Source organism: Ostrinia nubilalis, chromosome 23 (assembly GCF_963855985.1).
Source record: "Ostrinia nubilalis chromosome 23, ilOstNubi1.1, whole genome shotgun sequence".
Classification (NCBI taxonomy): Eukaryota; Metazoa; Arthropoda; class Insecta; order Lepidoptera; family Crambidae; genus Ostrinia; species Ostrinia nubilalis.
The window spans coordinates 9167760-9187546 of NC_087110.1; the positions used below are offsets into that span (position 1 = coordinate 9167760).

At 37.4% G+C, this 19787-nt stretch overlaps 1 protein-coding gene across 1 annotated transcript in view; it reads left to right on the plus strand.

Moving 5' to 3' along the window:
- The window catches only part of LOC135083377 (protein Wnt-5b-like), a 49075-nt gene extending 29363 nt beyond the window's left edge, over positions 1 to 19712 (plus strand). Inside the window, exons 4-8 of the mRNA XM_063978116.1 lie at positions 2005 to 2185; positions 10927 to 11038; positions 14439 to 14541; positions 17861 to 18018; positions 18376 to 19712. Coding sequence (XP_063834186.1) covers positions 2005 to 2185; positions 10927 to 11038; positions 14439 to 14541; positions 17861 to 18018; positions 18376 to 18573 — 752 coding nt within the window. The 3' untranslated portion in view covers positions 18574 to 19712. The remainder of the gene's footprint in view (positions 1 to 2004; positions 2186 to 10926; positions 11039 to 14438; positions 14542 to 17860; positions 18019 to 18375) is intronic.
- Positions 19713 to 19787: the final 75 nt, after the last annotated feature.

The following is a 19787-nucleotide window of genomic DNA, read 5'->3' on the forward strand; positions in this document are numbered from 1 at the left end:
CTTCATTGGTTGCCCATTAAGACTCTCCTAAGTTTTCGACTTCGACGGAGTTGTGCTTAAGTGGTGGGGGCCCCCGAAAGGGGCATTTTTTCGGTTTTCCGGTTATACCGCGTAAAGGACTTACCCTATCAAAAAGTGGTCTTCATGACGGTTGAAGGGCACTTAATCCTGCATTGAATAAGACCAAATTCATATGTTTTGGACAAACCGTTCTCGCGCTAAAGTTCGGCAAAGTAGAAAATATACGTATAATTAATGACCCTCTCCACGTCCAATGGTTTGTTACCCACAGGCTTCCAAGTCTTGAAAAGGGCCACCTCAACCAGTATAACCCTATCAAGGCTTACGAGCTTGATGCGCCTATCCTTGTTCGTCCCAGCCGTTCCTTAACTGCGGATGCTGCACCTCTTCCTGGCACTCACCTGAACGACTCTGTGTTACCTACTGTAGCTGCCCCTCTTCCTTGTATCCTCCTGCATGACTACGTTGCCTAGCCGTATGCCTGGTCTAAGGTTCGACGCAAAAAATCAACAACAACAAGTTCATATTAAAACGCTGAAGAGTTTTTTGTTTGTTTGTTTGAACGCTGAGAACGCTTGAAATCATTATTTTTGTGTTGAATAGCTCATACATTGAGGAAGGCTATAGGATATATACAATCACTCTACGACTAATAGAGGCGAAGCAGTAAAGAAAAATGTTGCAAGCACGGGAAATAGTATTTAAACTATTTTCACTCCTACGAAGTTGATTTTGTGGCGTCGAACCTTGGACCAGGCATATGGCTAAGCAATGAAATCGTACAGGAGGGTACAAGGAAGCGGGGCAGCCACATTAGGTAACACAGAGTCGTTCAGGAGAGTGCCAGGAAGAGGTGCAGCAACCGCAGTTAAGGAACGGCTGGGACGAACAAGGATAAGCGAATCAAACTCGTGAGCCTTGTTAGGGTTACACTGGTTAAGGCGACCCTTTACAAGGCTTGGAAGCATGTGGGTAACAAGCCATTGGACGTGGAGAGGGTCATTAATTATACGTATATTTTCTACTTTGCCGAACTTTAGCGCGAGAACGGTTTGTCCAAAACATATGAATTTGGTCTTATTCAATGCAGGATTAAGTGCCCTTTAACCGTCATGAAGACCACTTTTCGATAGGGTAAGTCCTTTACGCGGTATAACCGGAAAACCGAAAAAACGCCCCTTTCGGGGGCCCCCACCACTTAAGCACAACTCCGTCGAAGTCGAAAACTTAGGAGAGTCTTAATGGGCAACCAATGAAGCCATTAAAGCAAAAAAATCTTTTGTAGGAATTATTTCCGATTTAATCAATTTTTGTGTTTAATTCTACTGGCCTATTAGCTTTGAAAATTAAAATGAAAAACAAAAGCAAATGCTACCGTGTAGTCATTACTAGTCATAGATCTACTAACGCCATCTGGTTCTTTCAGCGTGCATCAAATTCTTCAGTTTAAGGGTGAGGCAAGTTGAAATGTGACCCAAATTGAAGTATGGAAAGTTGGAAACTAAGAAAATATTCTACCTACTAGGGATATATCTTAAAAGCTTCTGGAGTGATTTATAGTGACAGCTACTACATTGCACTTGCATTTTGAATATCTCTACAATCTAAGAAAATGGATTTCGTTCCAGTTTTCCTGATTGTTAGATTTATCTTTCTGGACTGTAATATTTATTACAGTCACAAATAGTGCGATTCAATTTGATTTTATACTTTAAACTGCTCTATTAATTCCATCCTGAAATAAAATGTGCACATAATTTGCATTTTAAAAATAACTGTTCATTCTAGCCGTCAAAATCGAGTTACTTCCCAATATTAAATTTCTACTAGCTGTAAATCAAATTTACTTCGCGGTCTGTCGTAAAGACACGTCGTACATAGTTCCTTTTTGCACTACAAAATTCATAGGAGAGTCACGCAAAGACTGATATAAGGATGAAAATTGAATAACGTGTCTACTTCCTAATCTTTTATGTCCAACAGCATCAAGAGAGACCGCGTTCACGCACGCCGTGACGTCAGCGGGGGTGTCCCTCTGGGTGTCCCGGGCGTGCCGGGACGGGCGGCTGTCCAGCTGCGGGTGCAGCCGCGCGCCGCGTCCCAGCCACCTGCGGGACGAGTGGGTGTGGGGCGGGTGCGGGGACAACCAGCGATACGGGTACAAGTGAGTTATTATCGTCCCCTATGGTAACACATAACAGGAATTTTGTTTTCATAGGGGTCACTTCAAAATTAGGGATTGATGGTGAAAACGGGCATTAGTCTCTTCTGAAGGATCATGTAACTCTACAACCAGCGGTACGGGTACAAGTAAGTTATCATCAGGTCACTTATGCCCGTTTTCACCATCAATCCCTAATTTTAAGTGACCCCTATGGTAACACATAACAGGAATTTTGATTTAATAGGGGTCACTTAAAAATTAGGGATTGATGGTGAAAACGGGCATTAGTCTCCACTACAGGAACACGACACTCTCTAAAGGTAAATGGAGAACGCACGCCGTGACGTCAGTGGGGTGTCCCTCTGGGTGTCCAGACAAGCGGCAGTACGGGTATAAGTGAGTGTAAATTATCATCAGGTCATTTAGTCTCCACTTCAGAAACACGACCCTTTGTAAAGGTAATAGGACGCACGCCGTGACGTCAGCGGGGGTGTCCCTCTGGGTGTCCCGGGCGTGCCGGGACGGGCGGCTGTCCAGCTGCGGGTGCAGCCGCGCGCCGCGTCCCAGCCACCTGCGGGACGAGTGGGTGTGGGGCGGGTGCGGGGGCAACCAGCGGTACGGGTACAAGTGAGTTATTATCGTCCCCTATGGTAACACATAACAGGAATTTTGTTTTAATAGGGGTCACTTCAAAATTAGGGATTGATGGTGAAAACGGGCATTAGTCTCTTCTGAAGGATCATGTAACTCTCTAACTCTACAACCCGCGGTACGGGTACAAGTGAGTGTAAATTATCATTAGGTCATTTATGCCCGTTTTCACCATCAATCCCTAATTTTAAGTGACCCTTATGGCAACACTTAACAGGAATTTTGTTTTAATAGGGGTCACTTAAAAATTAGGGATTGATGGTGAAAACGGGCATTAGTCTCTTCTGAAGGATCATGTAACTCTGTAAAGGTAAATAAAAGACGCACGCCGTGACGTCAGCGGGCGTGTCCCTCTAGGTGTCCCGACAACCAACGATACAAAATTGATTTGAGATGTAGTGCAAAAAATGCATGTATTTTCACTAACGTATGTAACGTTAGTGTGTCCCAATATATTTTTAACATTAAAAGGCTACGCTACCGTAGACACTTCTTGTTGCTGACACGCTACACCACTATAGAAAACGGCGTCAAGTGGAAGCAATAGACACTTTTGGGGGTTATACGTCTGCATGAGAAATCAGTAATAACAAAATATGGAATCCACTGGGGTGGCTTGTATGCGTGTCTACGATTGCGAAGCTTTAACCCACCTCGGGATCATTCCATTATCGCGGGTGCAACATTTAGACGACTGTTTTAGTTTAACCTAATTAAATTAAATAAGTCTATGAAAGACTACATTTTAATAGGTTTACTTTATATTAATTAACAAAAATTTTAATATGATATTTTAAAAGCTTTTGTCCTTTTACCTAGGTTAAACTAAAACAGGCGTCTAAATGTTGCACCCGCGATAATGGAATGACCCCTCGACAACTCAAACTCGTCTACTATTGTCAGCACAAAATACAGCCACTGAATACTACGTAAGTAGAGCTACGAGCTATGTATAATATTATGTTTACCAACAAATTCTGGGAATTCGCCGACCTAGTACTAGAACTTCTACAAACAACTCCGCGCGGTTCCTGCGAGCCTTGTACATCTTACTATACTTTCCACTACAACTACAATATCCTTGAAGTCCGTACTAGTAAACACTTCTATGATACACCTCCTCGGCACCTCTGAGAGCCTGGTAGGAGATTATTATTTTATTTAAATACGTCCTCTCCCGGGCACGGAGACCCGGATCGGTGTCGTGCAACCTCCTTGCGACTCATGCCCGCCTGGTACTTTTCCCCCACTTTATCGAAAATTTCCCCGCGGAAAACTCGATAGAATGAAAAGATTTCACCTGCCAATATTGACGCAAATTGTTATTGTTTTTACGAAAATTAACTTTCTCATTTATCTTTTTTAAAAGATAACTAATTCGTAGCTAAATTCTCAAACTTTTACTGCTTTTACCACAAAAGGTACAAAAGCCCTAATTAATTTCGGAAAGGTAAGGTCGATTTGTTTGCGAGAGAAACATTTCTATCGCTTCAATTATCACGATGCCGGTGTCTCCTTTTCACCTGAACGTTTCGAAGTGTCAGGTAGAACTTACCTGTCTCACTGCGCACCTGTGTACCAGGGCCGCAACAGTCACCTGGAGCTACGCTACTACCTGAGACACGCACACTACAACACTCACCTGAATGAGTCTAGTAGGAAGCTATTTGTGTGCGTGAAAATGTGGGCGTTACGACCCTCGCTTTTCCCCAACCCCAAAGGTGAAAGGGAAACAATATCCCATCTCACTCACTCTCACTGCGGTGATTTTCCAAGGTGTGCACGTAAGAGACACCGTAGAATTGTAAATGTGTGCGTGTTTTACCTGAAAACGGAGCCCACGTGAAAATTCCCGATTACTCCTGCAGCTTCCTTATGTCCTGGTATCCAGGTGAGAAGTAAGACAGGTGGAAAAATTTCACCTGCTCTCTTCGGGCATGAAAAATGTCTGCATATTCCTTACCTGCTCGTAGCATTAGCAAATGACGAAGACAATTAATTAAAAATAAGAACTTATTGAATTAACTAAGTCTCATCTAAGCTCTCGGTTAGTTTACAATGAAAAGTAAGGTTTTTTCTTTGATATATCTATAATTTTCACGTTAATTATAATAATAAGGAAGAACTTATTAATATGTAATTAATATACACATTGAAACCATACCACATTCTCTCACATACCAATATCTCAAACAGTGTGTATCAATATCCAGTGTAACATACCAACAAGTTATTAATAAAAAAGTAGTTCTAAAATAATAACAAATAATTTAATAAAACGTTACCTGAACGAAACGGAAAACGTGAAAGTTACAAATGAGAGCTGTCAGTTGATCCTCACGGGTGTCAAGCATGGCTAGAGACAGGTCGGATACCAGGCGAGCATAGGTTGTGGAGCGGTAGTCGGCTCTACGTAAGGCTTTCTCCCTAACCCGGTACGAAAATGGGGCAACTCTACAATAAATACGCAGAATATAGCAGTCAGAAACTTTTTGAACAATATCTACCAGAGACATTTGCATTTATTTTGAACTGACGTAACAAGAAAAATATGCTTCAAAATAAATACTTACCACTTTACACTCACCACTTTACCACTTTACAATAATTATCTCATTCAAAATTTATGGCATTACTAGTCCGATAAAATCTACTACATTGTTTTTTATAACAACGCAGGTATTTGACCGCTTTCGCACAATTATCATTGTGCATGCGAGTATACATAGAGGTAATATGACTCGTATTTACATTAGTACGAGTGTTAGTGATAAGCTAAAATTATAAAACATAAGTAAGCAATTATAAAGTACCTCTAACTAGTTTTGATGAGTAAAACAAGTATTGATTTGAATTCAATTCTCTTTAGATTTCGTTCGTAAACCGACATAATTTATTCTTTAACTTGGGTGCCAAGTTATACTTCGTACAGGGGGTGGGTGTCTGGTGGCTCGTAGTCCGTAGCTCGTAGCAACGTAGCCGTAGCACGTAGCCACCCCTCAGCGTTCCTGCCGCCCTGGTAGCTTTTCACGTTCTGAAAGGGTTACTGCTGAAACTGAAAAGGGGTGAGTGGCGCTGTATGGAGTAACGTAAATGCGCCTATTACCGCCAGTTTAAGCTGACTTCGGATAAACGTTAGAAAATTAGATATAAGACGTGGTGATAGAAAAGACACTTTAATTTATTTATAACAATGATGAAGTAATCTTTGAATTCAAGTAGTAACAATGAGTATACAATCACACAATAATTAATAAATAGCAATTTGATCTGAAAAAGCAGTTGTTTCTATTACCGACCTATAGACGAGGTGTGTTTCTATTAACGTTTTTTCTGTTTCTATTACCGACCGCTAAGAATATTGCTCTTCAATTGGGTATATTCCAAGAGGCACGGGTTCGATTCCCGCTCAGAGGCTCGGGAACCACTTGATTTTTCAAGTTCAATTTGTTTTGCTTTTAGTTTTAGTTAAATTGGTTTTTTTTTTCAAGTTATTATTGTTTTATTATTAAAAGAGAAAAGGCACGATTCTCGAAAATAAATAAATAATCAAGCAGAAATAGTATAATAATAAATTCCTCTATTATACTTGATTACGCGGTACCCGGTGTTCTAGTGAGTAGTGGGGGTCATTATTTAAACTGTATTTGAGTTTTAACAAAATTTAATTTTCATTTAATATTTTATTTTTAATTTGACTATAATTATTAAATAGTTTTTGGTTGATTTTAATTGTGTGTAATTGTGTATTTTAATTTAAACTATGAACAATTGGACACTGTCTGTATAATTATTTTAAATTATTTTTTTATTATTCAAAAGATCTTAAAAAGTTACATAGTAGTTGTGATAACGCATGATTGGTTTGGTGTCATGTCATAAATGTTAGTTATATACAAAATACAGGCTTAAAGTCTTCGCAAGTGGCGTTATAGTTATGAGGCGGTAATAGAATCCAGTATGAATATTACATTATTCTATTAGCGACCGTAAAAAAAATCAGTAACCAGCTAAAATAACTACTTTAATGAAGACGTGATCAGTGAAGTATCATTTTTATTAGGTTTTATTTTATATCAAATAGGTACTAATTAGAACCTAACAGGTTTTTATAAAATCTATTGCCATACATTATTAGAGATATTCTATAATGTTCATTGCAGTTTTATGCCAAACCTATGACAATTAACGTATGGCGTTAATTGATTTAATTATGTGAAATATTCTTATGAATCGATCAAGATAATAAAATGGAGGTTAAATGCGTAATTAAAGATATAAATACTAAAATAAAAAACGTTATCAAAATTCTAACAACGCCATGGGTCGTTATTAGGAACCAAATTATTAAAAGTGTTTCTATTACCGCCCTTATTTAAAATTGTATTTAAGCCACAAAAATACAGCGAGAGGGCTATATTGAGGGTTTATTAAGGAAATTAAAGTACGAATTAATATTGTTATGCAAAAACATGTTGGTATACTCATTTTAAATGTGTTAAAATCGCTAATTAATAACAAGGTGCACCTTAAGTAGCTGGGAGCGCGTCAGTATGAAAAGTGCGTCCGTTGCGGGCGCGTCCCATTTAATGTCAAATAACTCCGTTTACTGGTTATTTACGAACACAAACTTTAATCGTTTTGATAGTCAATAAACATATCTAGATATTTTTTAGGTAACGTGTTTTCTGGAACCTGTTATTATGTCTTTTATGAAAGAAAGAAAAATAGGGCGGTAATAGAATACAAATATTGGGGGGTCGTTAATAGGCGCACTTACGTTAAATATGGGCTGAATTTTAACTGCGTTGTTAAATAAAATATTTTTTTAACTGTACTATTAAATTACTACTACGTAAATTTTTCATTTAAAATTAGTTAGTTTGTGTAAAATATGGGTTTTAATTGTATTTTGCCAATATGTCTGCAATCGCCGTTTACACAGAACATTGTCTAATTCTTAAAAAAAAAAAAGACAGACACAATTACATATTTTGAAACTCTTTTTTCACGCCACATCATAAAATATGTATGTGTTACTTACCTGTCGCGTATGTCGGGTAAAGCAAAGCTCCCTGAAAAGCTCTGTCTGTAGCTACAGCCCGTAACCCGTAGCAACGGGCGATTCTACGCCGTAGTGTATCCCGTAGCCGCCTCTGTAGTCATGTGCTCCGAGTACTTTTTCGCGTAGCGAAAGGGTTATCTGCTGAAACCGAGTAAGGGTTGAGTGAAAAGCAGAGTGAATTTTCAGTATTATTAATTTCAATGTTCAGTATATTTCAGCAGAAAAGTGTCCCAAATTCGTGAAGTTTTATAAAATTCATTTTACATTTAAACATTTATTTGAAGTACTGTAATTTGTTTTCTTTAATTCATATACCTCAAAATAAAATAAAAATTAAAAGGTCCACTGCCCACTAACAATGGAATGGTAGTTAAATGAATATCTGCTGCCAAGCGTGCGGTTCTAGAATCTTTTCACGTACCAAAAGGGTGAATTGAAATAGTACGACCAAAACGTGAAAACTTTCAGCATTCAACTTACTATAAATGGGATGGACCATCGACAATAGTCAATTTTTTAATAGCGTAGATCGATTTACCACCCTAATTTCTCGCATTAAATTGGTCAAAAATACAGTATTAATCGTTCAAAAATGTAGATTTAGGGTCTATCGCACTATAGTCTGACTAAACTAGTACATTGCAACTCGTTTCAAAAAAAAATATTTTAACTTTTTGTTTCACAATAATACCACACCTAAAGATATCTTTCTGTCTAACCAGGAAAATGAAAATGTGTTTATTTCAATTCATTCAAAATGTTAAATATTCTAAAAATTTATTACAATATGTCATATCTGTTCATTTATTTCTTTATTATTAATTTATTTATTGATAAAGATACACCAACAGCAATACACATTTAAGACACTCACTTACATATTGGGGTTACAGTTTAAATATTATGTTCATAAAAATAAATAAAATAATTCATATGAAAATGGTAACCGGCTGTATTTTTTCATGGCGCGCCTCAGTATACCAGGAGGTCATAAAACTGAAAGACTCCTTCAGTGGCGCATCGAATACGTTTTCACTTTCCCCACCCTAATCGAAGTGGTTTCAGGGAAATTGCAGGACATTTCCACGAAAAATGATGGCAGACAACAAAGAAAATAAAAAAATGAGTTGTTTTATTTTCTTTTAAGGTACATTTTCACAAAAACATGGAATTTTCTGCATATTTCGAGTCGAAGGTACCAGGGAGGCAAAGAAGCGAGGATACTCGTATCAAAAGATCGTCCTTTCGCCATGGTAACGCCGACAACGCCGACAACGCCAAGTTTTTCGTCATGGCAACGTCACACTTTCGAACTGGCGTACCAGGATCACATAAACCATCAGCAGTTAAATACCGCGTTTCGCGCTTTGCACGTTTGGAGTTTTCCCAGTTCACTGAAGACGTTCCCTAAAAAATAGAGCTGGGAAAAACGGGAAAAGAAGATTTGGATTTTCTTAGACGAGGGTTTGTAAAAATCCAAGCCTTGAATACTAGGAGCGTATAACGTTGGAGAAGGTCGGAAAAACGTCGAACAAACGCGAACAAAAAAACTAATGCGCATGTTTTGGGTGTGTGAAAAATAAAAAAGTGAAGTGGGCGGAGCTTAGAACACACACATGGAAAGGGTAGGAAAAACGTTTTCCCAGCGTGGTCGTGGTGGAGCTTTTTAAGTTTTTTGGAATACTTTAAAAAAGCTTTTCCGATTTGTCTGTTTGAATTTTCTTTACCAGGAGCGCATGATCGGCCGTAGGTGGAAAATGTTAGGAATGCGCTCAAGAATTTGTGGCGCTCTGAAAAGCCGCTTCGTAGGGGAGATTTTCCCGCATTCGAGTATTTTTCTTACCAGGCGCACATGAACTAGAGAGGGTGCGAAGCAATCGCAAGAATGTCGAGAATTTAGGGTTGGGGTTGGATTCTTGCGGTGTTGAACTTGTTGAAAATGTGTAAAAATACATATTTCTAATAATGTTGTTAAAATACAATTCAATGCTTTAAAGATTTTAACAGGAAATTTTCGCTCATTGTGTTTTTCATTAGGTAATTAAGGTCCAAAAGTAATTTATACAAAAGTTTTAACAGAAATAACACTTTCGTAATTAAAGATTTAAAGATTTATTTATAAAGATGTAGTTATTCACTTTTTGTATTATACTTTGTTGTCATGTAATATTTTCTAACGAAATACCTGTTATTCCGTATACAAAACGAAACCGGTTCGCTAATCCGGGCCAAGCCCGGATAACCCGGGTTTAGCGGGTTAAGAATGCTTAAATCCGTTATCAAATACCAGGAGTTCATAGGTCGAAAGGGGTGTTTAATCCGCCTCGCTATTTTTGCCGGTTAGGGCAACCCTTCAACTTTCCTACTAAAATTCCAATTAAATGAAGAAAACACTAGAAAATCATATAAAGGCGATAGTAATTAATGTAATTTAAAATACTTAACCGTTTTTCTTAACAAAATATTAAAGAGAAAATAAACAAAATATTGGAGAGCTTTTCCCGCGCATTTTCTCCATCCAAAATAGCCTCACATTACAAAACCAATCTTAATTAGTTTAACGTAGATACGAATTTTCTTCATCAGCAAATTCCCTGTACTACGAATCGATATTCGTAGCCAAGTGGGCGGAGTCAAGGGGTGAGGAAAGCTTCACCCCTCTCTTTCAGATTAACCCTCTCTTTCTACCCTTGGGAAAAGCTTTCGGAGTACCAGGAGCCAAGACTGGCAACGGATAGTTAGGAGGTGTGCTTAGAAAAACCCGTAGATGTAGAATGTATATCACAGTATCGCCAGCTCTCTACATTTATTACACACAGTATCGTTTTGCGTAGTTATAAACGGTTTTGATTGTTATATAAATAGGTGTATGTATAGATCTATTAAAATCAAACTAAGTAAGTGGTAATGATTCCCTGAAATAGTCTCCAGGGTATTCCTATAAGCAGGTTTCAATAAGATGCTATCGAGTCGAAAGCGAGTTGTGAATTATTGTGATGCCATCTTTACAAATCATGATTCTCAGGTTCACAGAGAGTTTCGTGGACATCCGCGAGAGAGAGCGCAAGGTGAAGAGAGGCAGTCGCGAGCAGGGCCGTCAGCTTATGAACAGGCACAACAACGAAGCTGGTAGACGGGTGAGTGAGTACGAAATACGAGAAAAATCCGCCTCCATGCTGGCTTGGCAAGGGATTTTTGACGAATACCTTCTAGTTTCAACGCTACGATTGCTGAAATTTAATGTCAATGGTTTTAGCAAGCCACGGCATGTTTAGGATTACCAAAGCGGCATTACTACTATATTGCAATTTCAACCGTAGCGTCAAAACTTTAGGGTACATACTCGTACATTATTATTCGTCACCTAAAAATCCCTTGCCGTGCCATTTCGATAAATCTGCGCATTCCTTTAGGGTCTCCCGAGTGTAATTTAAAAACCAGTGGACATCCCTGCTGCGACAACGGATGAAGCGTCACGCCGGGTGATGATGATACGGTCATAATAAATCAAAAACTTATACTGTGAAATGAGGTGAAATCTACTTCATTTTAATAAGACACTGCTAGACATAGGACTCCTTCCCCAATACGTACTATATGTACCTATAATAACCTGTTCTTCCCGATCTTTTATTCATTTTATGATCTTCAGCTGTTACATTCTAACCGCCGAAAAGCGTGGGCATAAGCGCTTGCCGAAAATGATATCTAGTAAACTTTCCAATAAGTAAATCACTGAGTATTTACGTGTAAGCCTCTGCCAACGTTTACCTTTAATCACACCAAAACTACTGACATACAAAGTCTCAATTTAATATGCATCGTGTAATAATAATATACCAGCGTAAGCTCTTAAAGACAAATCCCCGTCTTACGCAGTTCAATTCATTGCTGAACACTCCTGAGCCAACAATTTAAAGATTAAGCCCTCTTCAGCCGACTTACGAGATATTAGTTCTACGGCACCACAGCCTGTGAGTAGCAGCCATCGCATTTCATACAAAAATACTAATCTGTAACCATAGCTGGGCACCGTTAATCAAATAGTTAACTTCGTTAATCGTTAAACCGTTAATAAAAAAATTAACTTCGTTAAACGTTAAAACGTTACATTTAGAAAGATTTAACGCAAGTTAACGTTAATCGTTAATCCGTTAACACATGATAATAAAACGAAAAAAGTAATTGTATGCAAGGTTCAAATAATTTCGAAAGCTTGTATCGCGCACGGAATTTATTCCTCTTTTTTTTCGTTTTAGAGTACTTATTATTATTCTGTGGTTTTAGTAACAACTGCATTTCAGAATAAAAGCTTGTTTTTTAAAAAGTATTTTAATAATTTAATTTTACACTTTTTAGTAGTAGACTAAGAGCTAGTGAACGCCAGACCTACGTCATTTTATAAAAGCTGAAAGTTTTTTTAGCGTATGCTCCCAATATAGGATAGAATGTTGGTGAATCATAATGATTGGGTCATCGTGGCTTTAGCAGCTATCCTAAAAAAACTGTCTGGCAAGGAGTTGGAACTGTCAAAACTGTCTTTCTGATGAGGAAACTACTTCTAATTATTGCCCTAATATTTTAGCGTTTATGGTAAAAATCTGCGTTTATGGTATAACGTAAGCCTAACTTTTACGGTGGCTTTTTCTGTAAGTATATTCAATAGACTGTAATTCTACTTACGTTATACCATAAAATCTGATTTTTATGTATAATATTTGGGCAATGATTAGAAGTTGTTTCGACATCAGCCACACAGTTTTGACAGATCCAACTCCTTGCCAGACAGTTTTTTTAGGATAGCTGCCAAAGCAACGATGATCCAAACTTCATAATCCACCAACATTCTAACCTATATTGGGAGCATACGCCGACAAACTTTCAGCTTTTATAAAATGACGTAGGTCTGGCGTTCACCAGCTCTTAGTCTATAGTATCTCAATCTCACAGCCTTGGTTCAATTACAATGCAATTTAGCACCAAAGTGCTCGAAAAGACAAATCCAACAAACCCAAAGTCGATAATTTTCCACCGTTTCGTTTAGGAATTCCTATGGCCACCTCCTGACTCCATCATCAGACCAGCTTAATGGTACCATAACATTGCATTTTCATCGTACTTACATAAGTATACCAAATTTCAGCTCAATCGGTTGAGAACTGGTCTTAAATTCAGTTGCAAGATTTGTCCCACACACACTAAAAAGTCAATATAAAGCTTGTAAATAAATAATAAAATTGCATTTTAATTTCGTTTCGTTCTGGTTACAAAAACTGTTGTTTTGGGTTCTGGAAGCCCGAACGTACTTGTCAGAACGCGTTTTTCTAGTGTTTTTCAGCGTGCCTGCTTTATCTTTTTGGTAAATAGTAGGTACTGGATTAACGATTAACGGACTTAGGATAATTTAACGGAAGTTAACGAGTCCGTTAACATTTTTTAAAGTTAACTTAAAAGTTAATCCGTTAATAGAAATGTTAACTTCGTTAATTAACGATTAACGGATTAACGAGTTAATGCCCAGCTATGTCTGTAACCCCCTTCACAATAAAAAAAGCACACGCATATCTAAGATATCTCATTTTAATGAAACTAATGTTCAACGTGTGTTTTTACCAATTAAAATAGTAAGACACGGGTCTTAACGCGACGTTCATTAATGAGTTACATTATGTACTCATGGCTTGAAATTTCGGCTGCGATGCTGCGTCTTACTATTTTAATTGAAATGGAACGCAACGTAAAAGTTTAAAATCTTAAGTATATTTTTACCAAGTTAAATAAAAAAATAAAATAATGCAAGTTTGCTTGCTTTGGGATTATTAGATTAGATACTCTTAGTGTTGTGTAGAATATCCGAAGATAATTGTTATTTAATTAGGGCTCACGAATTTTACTTTCCAAAGCACGGAATATTATTCATTTCAAACAACTTGATTCAATCAAACAACCAAAGTTTACTTAGTTACTCTGCAATGTCCTGAACAAACTAGGAACGATTTATCCAACGTGATCTTTTTGAAGAAAACTGTTTATGCTGGCCGTTCTTCTTGGGCTGTGTCACTGCGGCGTAGCCTGTTAATACAGCTATATTTAGACATATTTAATCCCAAGTTTAATTTACTTGATCCAAAGCCTTAGCAGATGAACAGATATCACTAGTAAGATATTTTAAAATCTCTTTTGTTTGATGTAAAGAAGAATTATTGGCATTCGTTTCTGTCGCTTCGATAGGTCAGTGCTTTGCTTTCTTAGATATAAGCTGTTACATTTTTCGGTCATCAGCAAACGAAATAATTATGTGCTGCAAAACAACAATGTTTCGCTACTTTCCCTCCAGGTGGCATTACAAAATTCCACCCTGTATTGTTCTTCTGTCCTGTCCCACAGGCTGTTATCAAGAAGTCCACTCCCGGGTGACGTCCAAGTGCCCGTGTCTCAATGAATTTAAGCCTTATTCGAAACGTCTTAAAGTTCAAAGCCAAAATGCATTTACCATGGATATTAATGTAGTACCTACTTACTACTTTTATCCCACAGGCTGTGATCAAGAAGTCCCGCGTGACGTGCAAGTGCCACGGCGTGTCAGGGTCGTGCAGCCTCGTCACGTGCTGGGAACAGCTGCCTACCTTCAGGGAAGTTGGTGAGTCCTCAATACTTATACCGTTCGTTCGTTTAAACTCAAAAATGTGTTCCATTCCTTACTGGAATACTGAAAAAATGCTAAAAACCATATTGAAAAACCGCTAAAAAACCATTCTAAAAAACCGCTAAAAACCACCAGAAATAATTAAAACATACCACCAAGAGCGTTGAAAAAGCGCCATTTCTGGTGGTAAAACCACCAAGGTGGCCACTGCGTTTAATAGTCAAAATATGACGTCCACTGTTGGACAAAAGCTCTCACGGATTTCCACAACAAACCGGTCCTGTGACCTCATCTAGATGCTCCTCGTGACCTTTACCAGATCCTTAGAACGGCTGTCTAACAGCTGAAAATCAATAAGGCACCGGGTGATGATGGAATCACACAGGTGAGCTTCTGAAAGCAAGCGGAACGCCTAGCGATGCAGACGGTTATGGAGGTATGAAAGGAAGAAAATGATTTAATTTGGTGAACCATGGTACGCTATTCGTGCGATGCAGTGTTCGTTCATTCGTTTCAGCTGAATAACGACCATTGCTGGACAAAGGCACAGTATATATGTTACGGTCAAAGTGATAAATGTGAAAATTATGAATAATCGCCGGTTATTATGAATAATTACCGCATGATTTGGTAAAAGTGATTAATATGAGGTCATTTATGTGTGTATAAAACTAAATAGGCGGCTTAGGGGTGGCCCAAGGGCCACCCCCGCCGCACCTTAACCTATTTTTTACTTTAAATCAAAACATTATGTTATAGGCATCATGGAAAAGTAATATTATGCAAGAAACATTCCAAACTCATTATGCCAAATTATATTAATATATGATATCAAAACGTTCAAAAGTTTGGCTGTACACGAGCACGTACACAAGATGTTGTTCTCTTTTATGATATTTGTTAATACTAAGGTTGAATTATTAAATAATCACTGTTAAATGTGAGTAATTTATCACATTTACCGCGACCTTCGGTAATTATTCATATATATGATTTATCTACTGTGACAAAGGCCTCCCTCAAGGATTTACACAAGATCAGTCCTGCTATACCCGCATCCAAGCACTTTTCCCCGACCTTCACCAGTGCTAGTAAATGCAGTGTTATGAACTCCGAAATGAGACCAGTATATGGCATACCATAATTATATTATTTTAACCATACCTACCTTGCTTGATACTTTTTAAACTAATTTAGCTTAACTTTTATGACTTACCAAAGTTACGGCACAACTACGCAGCTACGGTCCGATTAGTTCAGGCACGAATGAGCTCCAAATTCCTCTTTTTATTACTCTTTTTAATCATTTGACCTTTTAATATTTGGAAACATCATTGGGTGGTCCCATAACCATAATTTCACTGTAAGTAAAACATTTTTTCTGAAAAGAAAAAATAAACATTTTTTTTTAAATAAAAATAGCGGGAAGTGACCATCATTTAAATAATGGCCGGCTAGTCTATGGTCCATTGTGTTCGGATACAGTGGCGAAAGTTAATGAGTGGCTATTAGACCGCTGTCAGTTCACGCTGGCACACATAATTATCTTAGCATACAAAGGGACTTTGATCAATAAAAAGATTGATTAACTTTTATTAAGGCATAGCTTTGTCATTTGAGAACGTACAAGGCCGGATATTGCCAAGGACGCCGGCACCAGTGGCGAATTCGTCATTTTCAATTTGCAAAAAATGTAAATTAAATTGTTAGATCTTTTAGTTTTTTTTTTGTACAACTAAAAGAATCGCGATCGCGATGTGAGTTAGGTACATTCATCTTTGCTTTTACTCATTTTCTTCTAAGGTTAATGTATAGGTCCTCTATTGTTGAGCATATAGGTAAATGGGTGCGTAAACTCATAAAACTTTAACTTTAATTTTAGCCAAAGAAAAGGATAACTACGAAAAAATCTTTGATGAAGGTTTATTACGACAGACGCTTCGCCTTAACTACGGGCTAGTTTTAATTGCCCAAACTGATGTTTAATGACTATGATTAGTTATTAAATGGCGTTGTCATATCAATGGGTGGGTCCATTGTCCGTAGCTCCGTGTGAAAGGGATATAAATGGCCCCATTTGGACCCGTTATAAAAAGTGGTTGCCGACTAATGGAAGAGTTAAAAGACTCGCTTAGATATTGTTTTTTGGTACTTTAGTTAGCGTTGATGCTGGATTAGAGTGGGTTAAAGTTGTTTGATAATTATTTTGCTTCTTTCTATTGTATAAAAGTTACAAAATATGCTTTAAGTCGATTTTCTCGTTGAATACTATTTCATTGTGTTATATTTTGTAACTTCTACCCTTCTACCTCTACCTTCGCACTCACAGCTTTCTGCATAACCCAGGGGTCGACTGGCTGAGAATGCTTAAATAGCATTAATTCCACCTTTTGTATGATTTTTATTGTGCAATAAAGTTTTATAATAATAATAATATTTTATTCAAATAAAATGTTACAGCAAATATCATAGTAGACTGCCTCACCATGCCAAAAGCAAAAAAAAATACAATTATTGCCTTCACAGCAATGACTCAATGTCTGAACCCAAGTGACCTAGAGTTTAATTACACAACAAGGTACCTACTATGTATGAAAGATTCTGGCTTACCAAACACTTAATATTAGTGCTATTTGTTACAAAAATATACAATGTGCATTTACAAGTCATATTACTTCAACTTTCCCACAATAGCCCTAATTATTATTTACAAAACATTACACGCCATCTCGCGGGTGGCGGTGTAAATCAACACCCACGCCCATAAAGGCACGTCTAACCGAGCGCGTTTAATTTATTTATCGTAAAAAAATGCTAATGGACCTTTATTAGTGCACTAAAGTCGTAATTAAAGGTAATAATGTTGGTGTAAATTAAATGGCTTTATTAATGCCGGTGTGGAGGCGCGCTCGGCGTGTAATTATCGTAAAATCTGATTAGGCATTCACTGAAGAATGCTATTGCTTTTGGGAGTTCCTTATGGTGAACAATGAAGTCTTTATGTAGGTATATCTATTCGTAACATTAACATTGTTGATATCACAATATTGACCCATTCTACTAAGGAGCATCAATTAACATGATCTCTGTCATCGGTCTATTGAACAGGGAGTTAGAGGTCTTCTTATACTCTATTGTTGATGAGCCACTTGTTTATAGGTCGCCTCGTCTATATTGTTTACATTGGTATAGGTACTGCCGAATCTTCGTTCCATACTTTAGACTTTTTCGAGAGCTCACGCATCGAGCTTTCCATAGGTTGCTGTTGTAGCATTTTGTATTGTTGTAATAAATAAATAAAATATGTTCGCAGGAGACTATTTAAAAGAAAAGTACGAGGGAGCGACAGAAGTGACAGTCTCCCGGCGAGGCAAGCTGAGGCTCAGTGACCCTCGGTTCGTGCTGCCCACGGCACAAGACCTGCTCTACCTCGAAGAGTCGCCCAACTACTGCGTTAGGAACGAGTCTTTGGTAAATATATGTAGTACGATTATTATAAGTACGACGGGGCGACAGAAGTGACAGTCTCCCAGCGAGGCAAACTGCGCCTCAGCAACCCGTTTTTTAGCTTAAATGATGGTGAATTGTCTATTTTAAAATAGCTGAATACTCCTAGTTCTACCCAAGTTCAAGAATAAACAATCCATAATTTATTTATTTATCTTCTTTTAAAGAAACATACAGTCTTGTTTGACCATATGACACATGCAGCATTAATTAGGAAGGCATTACACTATATCCACCACACTAATTAATCACTAGAATTCACCGACTACGAAACGAAGTATCTTACGAAACATACAAATAAAAAAATAATTTCGTTCGCAGGGCTCCCTAGGCACAGTTGGTCGTGAATGCAACAGAACCTCAGCAGGCATGGACGGCTGCGCTCTTCTGTGCTGCGGCCGCGGGTATAACACCAAGAAAATCACCATCAAAGAGCGGTGCGGCTGCAAATTCCATTGGTGCTGTCGAGTGGAGTGCAACACTTGCGTTAAGACTGTAGAGGTGTATACTTGTAAATAGATAGTGCATTTGTGATTACTTAATTATCTAAGGAGAGTTAATTAAATTCCACTACTTTAGAATGTGGTTTACATAAATTAATGTTCCTTCCTTTCACGAAATAGTTATGTTATTGAAATAAGTGTGAGGGTTTGAAATCCCAACTTTTCGCTTGGGTTGTTATAAAACCCAAAAATGTCAATAACTAGAAGTTTCAACTAATTACATAACATTACTGCGGATACCTACTGTGTAGTGAAACTGAAAATATTATGATAATGCAATAGATGCTTAATGGAGTTCTTGCCAAATTATTGAGGTAGGTAGTTGTAATACTATGAAAATAATATAAATTAAGAGATGTATTTTTCTGTATGTGCTCATTTAATAAGGTTAATTACTAAGGTAGAAACCTAGCTAATAAGCTTTCATAAAATACTCAATTTAATCACCTTAATAGATTTATAGCTTAAAAACGTAATATTATTTGTAAATGTTGTTTTAAATTGAATAATAAAATTGACTTTAGTAGTTGACTCAGATTATTTTCGGGGTATTCCCGGATAGGACAATTAAAAAAGAAACTTTTTCAAACCAGCTTACAAAAAAAAATATGAATTTATATTTCCAATTTTTTCCGGATAAAACCCTACTTACTCGTATCTACCTACATTTTATTAAAAGAAGAGGCTTTTAAACTTACCTTACATTAATGTCGCAAATAAACTGTATGGTATTGTTTTAAAATTAAGCATTAGCACTAAAAGGATGCAATAATAATATTATGAACGTCTTAAACTGGGTCTCCAGCGCTTGTTTTGCCCTACACAATCAACCAAACCTGTCAACATTCAACAAAATTGCCTACAAAAAACGTCGAACAAAATTGCCACCATTATAAAACCTAATTAACGTTTTATTTTTTTGTTAACTACTTAGTCAATTAATTTATTCCATTAGGTATTTGATAATTAAAAAAACTAAATAAACGTTTTAATAAGTAAGTAAGTAAGAACCTTATTAATTTTATAAATATTAAGAGTGCCAACCCTAACGCTCAGTTGAAGTGTAGGTATTTAACTCGCCGAAAGGGCTAAGTTTCCGTACTGAGCCCCGATTACGGTAACTTTTAACGTCAACAATCCAGACACGCTTCTCGATTCTGCGATATGATTGGTCAAAACAGCTGACTTACGCTGTTGAACGACCAATCGTATCGCAGAATCGAGAAGCGT